The sequence below is a fragment of the Aulonocara sp. 'chitande type north' Nkhata Bay genome, linkage group LG5 (genome assembly GCF_057382095.1).
Source record: "Aulonocara sp. 'chitande type north' Nkhata Bay isolate Kocher_YH1m ecotype deep benthic linkage group LG5, A_spYH_male_GT1.1, whole genome shotgun sequence".
NCBI classification, from domain to species: domain Eukaryota; kingdom Metazoa; phylum Chordata; class Actinopteri; order Cichliformes; family Cichlidae; genus Aulonocara; species Aulonocara sp. 'chitande type north' Nkhata Bay.
The window spans coordinates 29,710,240-29,725,255 of NC_141348.1; the positions used below are offsets into that span (position 1 = coordinate 29,710,240).

A 15,016-nucleotide genomic window follows, 5' to 3' on the forward strand; every position below is an offset into this window, starting at 1 on the left:
TGTCAACTTGGAATTTGGCACATGCAGCCACTTTCTGGACCATATCATTCGGTCATAAGAACTGCAACTAAATGCCTGTGCGAGCTGGCTCTAATGCTGTTTGATTAGAATCATTACCTTGAGTCACAGCCAAGTACCTCTCAATTGAATGCTGTTTGTTTTTGCCTGCTCTTTTGTGCTCTGAATCTCTTGTTTATCAGCCTTAAATAGCTTTTTCTACATGTAGATTACATCCGTGCCATGTTGGTTTTAGTGAGTCTGCTGTAAAAAGTCTATGGCGGTCTTTTGATAGACTAACATTGAATGAACAGAAAAGTGCCAATGATTAGGCACCAAAATCACCAAGCTGGTGTATATGAAAACAAGGCCAAAAAAAAAAGAGTGAATGTCGAGGAGCTGTTATGAGCAGATGTCCTCATTTGTCATGATTGATATGTTGGCATAGATGACTGGTGCTTTAACAGTCTTGTAATCCCTTTTGGCTAATTAGCGGCCACCCTATTGCAGCATGCCACTCGGATTCCTGTGTAATACCTCCCAAGTTAATCAGCATTTATATATTGTTTGGACCTGTTATGCTTTAAATTTAAGATTTAAGATCGCGGATAAAAAATAAACTGCTTTGGATGCTGAGCCAGTAAGGGGCCACTTTAGAATTCATTAGCTTTATTGCCATTCCCAATAAAACTACAGGTAGTTCTAAGGGTATCTTTTTATTTTTATTTTTCTGAAATTATCTTAGAAATTTAAAAAATTTAATTTCAAAGCCAAAATCAATCAGTTTGTAATTACTGGAAACAAGCACTGCAGTTTTGCAGTTAAATGGTAACAATGGGAACAGAGAACTGAGGACGTCTCAATGTGAGGGAAAAATAAAATTTTCTAAAGCATGTTATTTCTTGGAAATTAGCGCATTACAAAGTGACATTAGATGAATGTGACCAAAGCATGCATCACGAAATCTACGGGACAAGTCTGACCCTATCATGCAGGAAGTTTAAGTAAGAAAACTTGTAATTGGAAATGCTGTTCAATGGCTGCATGGACTCGTCAGTGAATGGGCTAATGCACACTTCCTGCTGTAGCAAACCAAAGTTTTTCATTAGGATTATTTTACTATATAAAGAATACATTGTAGCGCAGCAGCAGACTGATACACTGAATATTTGAGGAAGTGCACGATGGTTGTTGTACACCGCATGCAGGGTGGGGTAAAAACCTAATGAACTGCAAATAGTCGACACTGCATACTAGCGAGGCTACTGGAGAGAGCGTTGGAGATGTATCAAGTGCATTGCACTTCATGGTTTTATTTATCGTTTCTAAATTCAGCCTTCAAGTATTGATTAGAGCCCAACATCAAAAAGCATTTAAAGGGGGAAGGAGGAGGTCTGACTGCTTGTATGGCCCCAGGCAGGCATACAAAGTCTGTTTGGAAGTGATGCAAGGCCCTATGCAGTTGCTATTATTTATGGTTAACATTGAGTCATTTGGCTAGCAACTCGAAGGTTGGGTATTTTTCATCGGTGCTAGGCACATTTCTACAGGTATTTGATTTAGTTCCAAACTATTTAATGAATTTCGGGCAATATTTTTCAAATTGACAATTGTTTTGTAGATGCTTGTCTTTAAATCATCCTCGTGAAGCTATGTCAACATACATTTTCATGCTAGGTTGTCCTACAGTCACTGCGATCAAATATCTGGCCTGGTGGTGTCGGTGTCATGCTCCTAGATGGACCCATTTATATTACCAGTAATCAAGCATCACCATTCAGGAACACCAGTAATGTGCGAGGAGTGTAATGCATCCACCAGAGGCAGCTGAATTTATTTCAGAATCAATAACTAGACAATTCATGCAGGGCTGCACACTGTGTCCTGAGGAATGACCTCATAAGCTCTTGGCACTTAAGTGATCCAATTGCCACATATTGAAAATTGAAAACTCACTTTACACAGTAAATTTTCTTGACACTGTCAGAGCTGTTATGTCCAGTCCTGCCACTGTGTGTGGAGGCACATTTGAGGATGCTTTATTGTAGTCCGTGAAAGGAACAAGCTATAGCTGGTCTAGTAAAGGTCGCAGGCCTGAATTTGTTTTAATCTTGTTAATGGTTTTCATCAGAAGCCCTGATGCACTCAATCAGTGAACACTCTGGCTTCTTAATGCACTTAATTCACTGTACTAGCTTTGCCCTATAGATTTGCCTTGTAGATTCAGCCTGGTTGTAAGTGGCAATGTTAAACACCGAATCCCCCACAGGAAGCCGTCCAATTTTAATTCGCAAGAGCCGGCTTTGGTCAGACAATAGAACAGTTCTATTCTTTACCGGCATCTAATGAGTAGAGAATAAATGTCAGGATGTGTACTTTGTTCTTTTTTCCCCCTTTTTTTTCCATTTTCAAGGAAGCCTAAATACACTGGAGACTTTCATCTAGACCTTTTCGCCCACATGCGTTATCAAAGTCTGACATTTGATGTACTGCGTTTCTCACTTATTTCTTGTGGTAAAAGGTTTAACACATGACACACTGCACTGCTCAGGCCTCATCACCTCTAACTTATATAATATTAAAACGCAAGTGACACAGATGTTCACAGTATATCTTTCTAATTGGCGAAAAACTGCTAGGAATGCATGCGCATAAACTGCGAGCTTTGATTATAATGAGATGGCCTTACCCAGTTTTCGCCCGAGAAGTTTACAGACAAGACTGCAGAGCAAGTGTGGCATAATGAGAAAGTCGAGTAGGCCTCCTTTGCCCTTCCTCCTATTCAGCTTGCTTTGTTGTACAGGTTTCCTAATGAAACACAAACAAAAAATGTTTTCTGTTTGGGAGGCGGTCCATAATGCACACAATGCTCACCGTCGTGTGTGTTTTGATAGCTTTCGTATACTCGTGCGAGCTGCGAGTTTTTGTCTCTTCACCATCTCTGCCCGTCTCTCCAACTCGGCGTGGAGCCGTGTTTTAGGCTTTCAGCACTCTGTGTGGCATTGACAAAACAGCCATGTACTGAATGTGCGGCTGCACTTCCTGTCAATTAACATGATGAACACGAAGCTAGATGGATCTGGACATGTTAACAGATATGCTAATATGCATTAAAAAAAAAGAGGTGTCAAGGGAAATTTTGGAAATTTCAGTCGCGGAACAATTTTAGCACCAGACTAATGGGCTTAATTTTACTGTACTACAACTACATTTCTCTTGCCCAAGGATGTCGGTGTCCTTGTTGCTGAAGCTGCTCATTTGCTTTTAGCTGTGTAGCTCTAAATATCTGCATTGGGATTATATTTGTTGTTTTATTATTTCTGAGTTTGATGTCTTAGCCCTAAGGCCTGGCTCCCCGTGCGCCATATCTTTGGCTGATCTTGGCAGTTCTCGTGTTCCTGAGGTCTTGGTGTGACCGCTTCCCGAGGAATGAGAAACACATGATCTCACAAGATCAAACTCCACTTATTTTTCTCTGCTTCACAGTCAGATTGCCGACCTTGTTTTTACCACTGTGGCTTGATGTGGAACTATGCACCGTGCGCTGCGGATAGACTGAGGTACTTGGCATATCAAATAAAAAAAGAGCCATTTGAAATGTACGTGTGTTTGGCGAAAAGATATCCGTTAAACAGAAAGTGAAGCAGATGTCCTTCCATTTGACAGCAGCTGTCTCCTTCAGAATACACATTTCCCTTTTATATAGATAGAGATTTTGCATGCGCGAGTCTAGCCTTTTAGACACTCATGATGCCTGTAAAAACGCAGCTCGCTTCTCGTGAGTCTGAATTCAGGCAGAATAATGTAAAAGTTGTTTAGGCTGTAGTTTGTCTAATTAGTACATTTAATTATATGCATTCTCTCTCCCTCTAATTAGGGGGATGGCTGAGAAAATGGGGGCGGGTGAAGTGAAGCTTCCCTCTCCCACAACAACTACTGTCAAAATGTCTGTATGTCGCTGTGTGAATCTAAAGCAGGACAAATGTGGAGGAGAATATGAAAAATGGATCAGTGCTGACGCACTCGTTGGACAGTATCCACTTCATTCAAACACATCGGCGCATCCATTAGGGGCTATGACGGTGATGCAAAATACCTTGCTCAAAGTGCGCACTTTTCTGGGATGTTATTGTTGCCAAAAGGTGTTTTTCTTATCGCTCTCTCTTTTTCTTTTTCTTTCCTTCTTTAAAAAGCTCCTGGTGAAATGGTGAGGCAGACACACACTATGTTAATGAAATGGTGCAAGTGAGCCAAGTTGTTTTTCCTTTGATAATTAAGTTGAAATAAACAGGCATATTAGGGTAGGGTAACATCGGGGATGCTACAGGGATTGGAACAAGCCTTTCTCAGTTTTTAAAGCAACAATTCTCCCCATAATAAAATGCATATCTTTCCCCCCTAGCCTGTGATGCTAGTTATCCATTTAGATTGTGACAATGCAAGTTCCCCAGCTTCGGAGAGATCAGCTGCAGAGATTATTTCTCTTGAATATAAAGGAACTAAATGCCTCGTGATGCTCGGAGCAGTAAAAACTCAGCAGCAATCGCTTTCCAGAAATAATGACCTGGTTACTCAAACAATCTACCGAGCTAGTGCTGTTTTCTTCCCATCACCTGATAACCTGCTCCAAAACTGTTCGATGTAAAAGGATTTAGCAGGATATATGGCACCGTAGGCTACAGGGAAAATTAAGTAAATTCAATTTTTGTTATGAACTGTCCCTTTAAGGTTAAGTTGTTGGTAAGAGAGTGCTTAAATCGCTGCAGCCCTTGATCATTTGTTTCTCTTATGTTCAAGAAATCCCATGGAGAGGCCAGTGTTAAATTGATCCTACTAGCAAATATAGTCTCAGCTTTCAAAGCATGATGTTGCATATTGCAGCATAGTTTTGTCAAAACTAATTAAAAATACATCAATAAGCCACACTGTTGTTGTTTCGTGACTTATTCTCATTATTACCACGAACACGGGCAGTTTATTTTACGTCAGACCCGCATACACTGTCCTGCTGGAGTAAATATTAGCGAACAAAATCTGTGACTGAAAATAGCTCTGGACTAATATGCTGTTTCCTCCTGTTAATGACTCAAGTTTGCTGAAAAACTTGAGGTGTTTTGTGTAATTGGTTTGTTCTCAGCAGGTAAAGCCTGAAATGCTAACATACAGAGTCGGTGCTTTAGAGGGTTTGGTGTTTTTATGGGATTTGCCTTTAATGGCTAAAATATAGAATATTGACAGGTTTATATTTTAAAGCCAAACGCTGCCACTGAGGTTCGAAACAAATGATAGACTACCCGAAGGCTCTCCATGTACTAGTACAAGTACATTTGATCTTTATTTTTACGTTAGATGAAACCAAAACACATCATGAAAAACGGGCCTGGTCGTCTATTTCTGGAAATCCATTTTTAGATTATGAAGCATTATCCTCCTTTTTTTTTTTTTTTTTTTTTTTTTTTGAGCACTAAATGAAACTGCATGACTTGGGTTTGTGTGGATTTTGTTTTTAAATATCATCTGGCAGGGTTTTCTGTTATGGATAGCTAAGAGTCTCAAAATTAAATAATTTCATAATTAAATATGCTGTTAATTAAATAAAATTGCTTAATGAACCATTGACCAATTAAAATATTGATATTTTATTTTTAATAAAAACATTTTTTTAAGTAATACTAATAATAATTACATAAATTAAGAATTTCCAATATTTAAAAATATATGTTATGCCTGCTGTGCTGCATTGCTTCATGAATCTATTTCATGGGTCAGCTATCAAAGTTAGGGGACTTTGCCGGGGAATCAAGTGGACACTATGCCTTTTAGTTAATTTAAGTTTCTCAATATCAAGTACAGAGTTTGTATTTGCATACTTTCTAGTTTCTACTTGACAACCACTCTCAGGGGTCCAGATTTGAGGACGGCTCACAGTAACACAGCAGCATCCTTTTATAACATCAGCGTGGCTTCACTGCATAGTTTACTGCCTCTTTTACTATTGACTAATTTTTACAGTGAAAATGGCACATAAGAGATCTAATTACCTGTGTTCTTTTAAAATGTATATACGTTTTTGTAAAGCTTTTAGCAAAATGCTCAACTATAAATGGCCGGTTAATATGAAATTATTTTGAAAGGTCAAACACTGGACTGGAGTACACTGGTATGTTAAATTCAGTGTTTCTGATTAATCAACAGCAGATTCATTAAAAACTTTTTTTTTTTTTTTTTTTACATAACTCAATGCTCATTGAAGAAAAAAACAAAGAACAATTTATTCATTTTACCTCTAGTAGAAAAACCTTTAACAGACAGCTGGTGTTTAGAATACAGTTGAATAAATAATAAAAAGAGATAATATAATTATTTATGGAGCAGGCTTGTCATCAGAATATCCACATGCAGCGTTAACATCCTGGTCCGGATGTTTGTGCTCCTGGTGAAAAATACTCTTTCCTCCTTGTATTTAAAATATGTTTACTCTCACTTTTTAATTGAAAGTAAACAGTTATAAACAAATATAACACATCTGAACTTAATGAAATAATGTACTGAGAGCACTCTGGAGAAACATTATGATTAACTCGGCCAAATGTAATTATTGTGGAATAAATAAAACACTGCAATAATCCATACATCACCTGTTAGATGTCATCTGAAAGCCTAGATTATACTCTGTTGTGGCTGGAGACCTGAAGGCCGAGTAGTCATTCCGATTATAGTCCGACATCTGCAGCAACAGTGCCGCCTGAGGATCGCGCATAATTGCTGCACTGTAAAGTCAATTATCCGCAGATTAGTCTGCGCGATCACATAAAACAGGCCGGCACACGGACCCTCGCGCTAACTGTCTAATGATGTAATTTATGACACCAGCCCCTGAATGGCCCCTCACGGACACAGAAAGCATAATTCCCCGGTGAAGTGAATTATATCCCGTGTTCACCCTCCACTGAGAGCTGAGTGAGTGTTTGGGTTGTGAAAACAGTGTGCCAGGAGGAGGCTTTTCTTGGTGGGTATCATGAGGTCTGACCACCTGGTCAGCTGAGAGGCGAGCTGGCTGTTAGGCTGATGAGACCTGATACCTTTGAAAACGCAGCACTTTTGAATAAAGGCTTAGATATTTAAAGATTAAGCCACTAGATTCTGACCTTAAAAAAAGATCCCAAGTATATTTGATGACCCAAACAGTAGTATTTCAAACTTGTCTATACCACTGGGATACCCACTGTATCAGACCGTTATCGGGGAATGGTCTGTCTTTACTTGCTATATAGTCTTCTGGGTCTGCTGATGAGCTGCAGTGACAGTTGAAATTATTTCATGTTGTACAGGAACCATGAAATAATTTATTAAATAGTGAAACAATTCAACATGTTTTTAATGCACTGATATTTTAATTAATATGAGAAAATTAATGATTAAAAAAAAAGATTATTATTTTATTTTGGCACTTTTGGTTCTCCATACAATGTGTAATTGCCTCGATAACAGGCAAAGGACAAAAACTATCTGTGCAGAGAATTTGTCAGTTTATTAATTGACTGCATTAAGCAAATTACAGTAATAAACTGAGATAGTTTCGCTGTGCATTTCAGTCATAGATGATAGAATTTACCTCATTAAACACACCAGCGCTCTGTCACGGTTTATCCAAATTACACAGACATTGCAACTCAGGATGTATTTGATAGCTTAATCCATCCTCAAATAATCCTCTTGGTGACATAGATGTGCTAGCCCGACTATCCTTCACATACCTGATACTAATGCTGGTGATGAGATTGAATTTTTATCTCTGTCCCCAATGACTAATGCAAGTTAAATGCTCCTGTGGTTGTTGTTAGGCTCCTGTTTTTCAAGAGCTCTCAGGGGTTCTTGGCTTGTTGTTGAGTGTGATATTATGGAACAAATAGTAGGGCTTAATGGTGGTGCAGATGATTTAACTGCCCTCGGGGCGATGAAAAAGGGGGGAAAAATGTTTCTGTAGGCTACACAGTGTACTGTTGTTATGTAGTTGTTTGGAAGCCTTTATTTTGTGAGATTCCACACGGTGGGGCGATGCAGGCCAAAAATATATGGTATAAAATATCTTATTTGACTACCTGTGTTCCACATGTGCTTTCCGCATTTAAGTATGTTGTTTAATTGCAGCACGGTTCTCCTCAGTCTCCTTCAGGCCCAGCACCGACTGTGTTGTCTGCTCTGCTCTATCAGAGATGCTGTGGCTTTAATCCTTTGCCCACAGGGGACGGCTGACATGGATGTGTGTAAACTGTTGACATGGTGCTGTCTCCTATGCTCTCTGATCAAAGACGGTGCAGCCCTCCTGTTTCACAACCTGCCTTCAAATATGCTCCAAGTCTCACAGACTCCCTGCCTCTCTGTTTCACACTTGTTATTAACCCGTGACTCCCCGTGGTAAATCGCTACATCTGACAAAGACAAAGAAGCTGTTTATGCCTTTCCTTATGTAGCCTCTGTGACCTCCCTCCAAGCAATGAATTTGATTTGGAAAATGGTGTGTATGTAGCTCACGCCTTAGTGGAAACCAATTTTGGAGACAGTAATGCACTGGCTTTAAGTGCAAGAAAAGATTTGGCTTGAAGTTGTGCTTAGTTTAATTAATCCTCGGTAATGATGCAACTATTAGTAAGAGCTCCGGTTGTCTTAAGTGGCTGGAGGGGTGTGTGTGTGTGTGTGTGTGTGTGTGTGTGTGTGTGTGTGTTCATTCGATGAGCGGCGATGCTGATCAAGCCAACTACAACTCACTGTCTAAATGTGGTTCGGCTTCAGGACTCCGGGGAGTTCTGCTATTGTTTCAAAGTTTCCTTTAACCTCATGAGAACACTAACAAGTGTGATATTAAATAGCTATTGTTACGACATCCTGATGCAGTGTTGCGTCTTTTAATACAGTAAGAGCCGGGAAATCCTGTCACATTTGTGTTGCAAATTGAGACATTAAAGCTTTATTTTTGTTGTGATTTTTGTGAGAAAATTCATTAAAACAAATATGATCTGTTTCTCAGTCTTTTGGTAAATAATGCTAGGCAGCTAATGCACAGAGTTTTTAAAGTGTCCATATTATTTTGTTTTTGAGACCTATCTAAGTCACTATGTTACACATTTGCATAATGCCCACCTTGCGGCTAGTTTGGCTCAACCTCAAAGGATTAGCAGCTGCCTTATAGGCTGCCCCTTTATTTACTTGCCAGAGCCGCTTCTGCTAACTCTAAAACGTCTCTGCCACGAGCGGAGCACGCCAAATGTTCTTTGTTGGCTTCAGTAGCAAATGCAATTGAGTCTTAGTGCACTCTCAGCATCTGAGGAACTGAAGACACAGTGGATTATTTTTTATTTTTGATGGTAATGTCCCCTCAACAAAAGGAAAAAAAAAAAAAAAAGAAAAAGGCCAGAGCTTTGTCTGAAGTGTAATGGTAGTGGACAGTCAGAAATTGTGTCATTTCAGACTGATTTTTATTTAAACCAATAAACAAATACTGGGTGTGGGTTGCTATGTTTTCTTGTCTTTGACTTCTTGCTTTATTATAACCAGCTTTTCGTTTTTGCATTCACTGGCGTGGCACACATGGACCAGCTAAAAGAGCACAGTTGCCAACAAGGCCAGTTGTGTAATCCAGATCTGTGTTGAAATATCTGGGTTCTTCCTTTGCACTAGCTCTTATACGGCTGAGCGATTCATGGAATTTTCACTTAATTTACGATTATTGTAATAACAAGATAATTTCTTGTGTTGGAAAGCAAGTGCTTTTCTTTACAGTGGTGCACTTCTGCCGCTCCCTGAAAGCCCAACCTGTTTTGTTCAGCTCCAGCCAAGTTGACTTTTTGGGGGGAGAGTCACTTGGTCAACAAGATCCATACAGAAGAATTAAAAGTCATAGGATTTCTGCAGTTCAACCTGTGAAAGGATTATTAATGATAACCTCCAGCCGCCCTTGTCTCCAAATCGGTCAGGGTCTCTCAACCAGCCGCTTTCAACGGCACGTGACATTTGGCTGTCGGCTTTTGCTCTTCATCTCCCTTCCTGTTGCTGCTCTACAGGCCCCCTGAGGCAAGTGAGTCTGTTGCCTCTGGGCTTCTCTTCACTCCTGCATGCAGCCGCAGAGATCCTGTGGTGTAGGCATGCCGGTGGGGACCGGGAGTCGCTCTTGGGAGATGGACTTTATGGTCAAAAAACACCCTTTAGGCACGGTTCAGGGGTGGGGCTAGAGTGGCACTGTCCCCAGCCTCCTCCACCACCAGGTTTTTCATGAGAGAGAGACCTTAGAGAGGCTGAAACTAAAATTGTTGAAGAGGTGCTTCAACAAAGCACTGTTTGAGGGGAAAAGTGTCTGCTTAAAAACCAAGACAAAACAAAAAACCTTTCACAAATGCTGTCTGATGGTCTATTATAGTATCTGTGAACACAGTCAGACCTTGCGCTCAGGTACAGCTTAGGCCCCTGAAGGTTCCTGTCCCTATTATGTTATGATGTCATCATGTTACCTAGCAGCAGCCTATGAATAGGCTAAAATTACTCATTTGTAGCATTTATGATTTCATCCAAAAGAAAAAGCTTTATCCAAACATTGTCATTTTATCACTGCCTAACAATCAAATAAAATCCCAGACCAAACGAGACTAGGGATGTACAAGTGAGCAAATGATGCCCACTTTAAGTTGTGATCTAAGTGCTAAATGTTTTTTGTTTTGTTTTTTTTACTCTTTAGTAAGTGTTGTGTGAGAATGAAGTGATGATTGAACCCACATGAATAGATTTTTTTTTTTTTTTTTTTTTTTGCATTTGAAAAGTGATATTAACGGCTGTTGTGTCCAATTGAATGTAAAGTGGTGAGAACACAATACTCAACATACCAACCAGTTGTACAAAAACTAATACAACATGGATAATCTCAGTGGATTCAGAAAGTATGTTGAAAGAAGTAACAGTGGCTTCTTCCATTTTCAGTCGAGCAGATTGTCGTCTCTGGTTTTGTTTTTAGTTCGCCCTGCTGTTCCTACACAGAAACGATCTGCTCACCCACTTTCTTGCATCTTTGAAGCAACAGCGAACCAGAATTACCACGTCTCCACCTTTTGAAACCTACAGCGGGTTTTGAATCCTTAAAGCAACACAAAACATTCTTATTTTTAGGTGTGCTCATCCCACAATAACTTCAACTAGACAATCTTTTTCCCTCCATCCTAGCCCTCCGGCTGCATCTGTTTTGGAGCATTTCTTTTCCCCAATGAGTTTGGTTGTTGTAGTTTGGGGTTTCATGCTTTAGGGAGCAGATATGCTTAAGAACAATCTGTCCCCCTAACGTTGTTGTACCATTGTGTTTTGAGTGTTTTTGATTTCTTGCTGGTAATTTTCCACAAGTGAAAGACAGTTGTGGCCTGAAAGACATGGGACCAATTGCCTGCACTCCTAGCAATGTGGCAGTCTGAACATTACTGGAGCTTAGCTCAAAAGCTGCTGTGATACTGTTAGATCCATGCATATGTTATTAGCATAATGACAGTCCAGCCTAATTAGACTGTTTCTTTTCTAGACCAACTGCTACTGTAAAGGGTGTGATTAATGATAACTGCAAGAGTGTAGGAGGCACCAGAGTGGGTTGTAGGGTAAACTTGGTGATGGTGATCATTACCAAACTCAAACGATTAGAGTAGCTGCACTCTGAAACACACATTCAAGGCAGTCTGACCTGATGTGTGTATCAACAGTGATCGAAAAAGGTTTTTAGATATCTCAGGCAAAAACACAAAGTAAAACAGTATTTTCAGTGTGTGTGTGTGTGCCAGTGCGTGTGTGTCTGCCTCTTCAGCGAGGTTCTTATCACATGTACAGAGTCCCCACTGCATTACTATGTACTTCATCTAACCATGGTAGTCCTTGTTCTGCTCTGGAGCCTTTGTGAGCTTGGATTAATCCAGTTCTGGTTAGTGACCCTCCAGCACACAGCAGAGGAGAAACAGGACTACCTTCTCCGGCTGTGGTCTAAAACAGTGGAGCTGGAGTCCGTCTGCATGCAACACTTCTTTGGCGGGGTAGCTGAGTTATGTCAAGGACTGCCACGGCGATGATTGGTCAGCCTGCTGACAGGGGACCACAAGACTAGAAAAGCCAGGGATGGACAGTGTGAAAATTTAGTGCACAAATAAGAGCACATTATTCCAGTTCTGTCAAAGAAAAAAATGGAGAAATGCTAAAATGACAGGCCACTTATATTTTGGTGGCATGTAATATTCTTGGGTGGCCAAGTAAATCTCATGCATGGGGGAATACTGGCTTTGCTCTGCCGGTTTATTAATTGTGTTCTTTGTGCTCTATGTGTCCCTCCAACAATTTATGTGAGGAAAAAGAAAACGATGTGGTTTTTATCATTTTAGTAATATTGCTGCACACACACAAAAATGCAAGATACGCAGATATGAATACATCTTTGATTGGCTAACATCGACTGACAAGCCTTCTGATTAATATCCATCAAATCGTATTCAAATAGAAAACCAGGAGATTTTATTGCAATTATCTGTGTTCGGCTGATTATGCGTGAAATCCTTTCAGTAGTTTGTGAACTAGTAAAAATCCAGACTGAATTGCTGCAGGGACAGGAGCTTTGTCATAGTATGTGTTTGCATTGCAAAGGAAATGTTTCTTTTCCCTGTTGAGTTTTCTGACCTGTATCTCTCCCTCCCACAGTCGCGTCGGGTCACCACACTGGAGGCAACCATTATGGAGGCACAGGCGTAATGAGGGAGAGGAGGACAGTTGAGGACCCCTACTGGTCCTATTCAGGTGAACTCTCATTTATGCTCTGGCTGGAGCCTAAGTAGGAGGGGAAATTGCTTACCTTTTCTACCTTACCCACCATTTTCCATTTTATTTCCTGCTGTTTCGCCATCAAACTCCCACCCCCCACCCCCTCCTCGCTTTAGCAAAATGGGTTTAATAAAGCATTTATGATTCATATAATGGCATACCTGTGATGTATGCTTTTAATAAGAGCAATTAAACAAATGCACTCTGGAGTGAACAGCAGTGACATATTGTGGAGCGAGTCTATGTTCAGATTCATAACGGGAAATAATGAGTTAACTATCTCATTTGTAAAAGTATAGATTAGGACTGATGGATGCTGTCAGCAGTACTATGAAAATGTAATTGTTTAATTCCTAACCGCGTTATTGGTGCTTTGCTTTTAATCTAAATAAATGTTTTTGAGAAGACTTGCTTACTCTGTATTGCAATCTCTTAGCTGTTTACCTTAACACATTTGGAAGATGGATGAATATAGCAGCCCTCAGTGAACTGTCTGATGTATACTTTAATGAATGATTCATTCTGCGCACTCTTATGCTTGTAAATAATCTCACAGTTGGGTATAAATTTGCATATCACATCTTTTTGGGTGGTAGTCTTGGAGGAAAGTTTTTAGAGTTATAAACCTGTAAATAAGGAAAGAAGCTGAGCTCAAATAATGTATCAAAATATTTAAAACGGTATGTCACGGTATAATATTTTAAACTATCAGAAGCATATTTTATCAACTTCTAAGCTAAAGCTGTATTTAAATGCTTTAAGAGTTTAATTTTTCCCATTTTCTGGTATCTAAATTTGCTGTAAGGGGAGAAAAAAGTATAAAAGCACTGGGCTCTATGCATTTATAATGGCATGGCTCATTATTTGACTCATCAGCAGCACTTTACAAGACCATGAGTTAATGTATCTGAGTACCTGCTGAGCACTTGGTATTTGTTTTCTTTTTATAGCACGCAACATTTGGCACTGCTTGTAATGGTAAAAGTCTTTAAATTTGCTGTTTATTGGGCTCGGATGCAAAATGTGTGCACAGTTGTATGCAGAGCAGAAGATGTTTTTGTGGTGGTGAATTGATAAGCATATCCAGTTTGTTCCTTCAAAGCATTCATTCTCATTCAGCTGTACACGTCCACACCCCGGCGCAAACATAGCCCTCTGTAGGCCATCAAGCAGCTCCGATGGGAAATAGGGGTTATGTGATTTGATGGAGGGCACTTTACTGGAAGAGCTCAGGAAGGGAGGAGCACTCGGTAAAATCGTATTTACAGGTTCCAAGTTCCAAAAACACCACCTTGCAAATAACTAACTCGGCCCCTCTGCCGGCGGAGTGCATCGTGGCTCTGAAAATGAATATACTGATGGAATATTTTGTCCTCGCCGCTCCAGTTGTGAACCTAGACTCTTGTGGTTTTAGGCAAGAAAATTGTGCAAATAAAAACACAAAAAACAAAAACAAACTGTGGCTACTTTGGAGTCAAGTTTGTTTGGTATTCATGTCACTCCTGATTGTGACCCTCGTCTCTCCCAGTTGTTGAGTAAAGGCAGTGAAAAGAATGCCTGCTTTGACTATCCAAGCGTGATTGCTCTTTCGCCACAAGGTGTGTGGTGCCTGTTTTAGGAGTTCTGGTCACTTCAGAGATGCCATTGTTTTCTGTGCAGCCTACAAAAACGGAAGCCCTGATCACATTTTAACTGTGATCATATAAACAACTTTGGTTCTTTAATTAGATAATGATGCAACATTATGCCATATACAGTGTTTTTGGCATTGGTCTGCTTTAGCGGTGGGCATTATAGCCTCAAAATTATATCGTGATACTTCTGATTAAGAAAGGAATAAAGAATTAGACTTATTGCTCGCAGCTTACATGCAGCAGCTTTTTTAAATGTAGGCAAATACAGGGCATTTTCCATCTTTTGACACACTTCCTAGTTTGAAGTGTGAATCTAGTGAAAAGAGGTTCCAGCAGCAGCATTAGTGTGGTGGCAGTGACACAGCATTATATCCAGTGACACAGCTCAAGTCACATGTAAGCACAAAAGTAGCCTAAATGATGCTTTCCATGGAAATCTTAAGTACAAATACAACATGACTACTTAACACTTGAGTTACTTTATTGTTAAACTAAACTCTTATATAGTATTGTCACATAATAAAACGGAGAAATATTTTCTACCTGTGATGTTTTGT

General features: G+C 39.9%; 1 protein-coding gene across 1 annotated transcript in view; it reads left to right on the top strand.

Annotated features, from left to right (window-relative positions):
- The window catches only part of ca16b (carbonic anhydrase XVI b), a 110,685-nt gene that overhangs the window by 13,230 nt on the left and 82,439 nt on the right, over positions 1 to 15,016 (top strand). Inside the window, exon 2 of the mRNA XM_086292872.1 lies at positions 12,706 to 12,801. Within this exon, the coding sequence (XP_086148998.1) occupies positions 12,706 to 12,801 (96 nt within the window). The remainder of the gene's footprint in view (positions 1 to 12,705; positions 12,802 to 15,016) is intronic.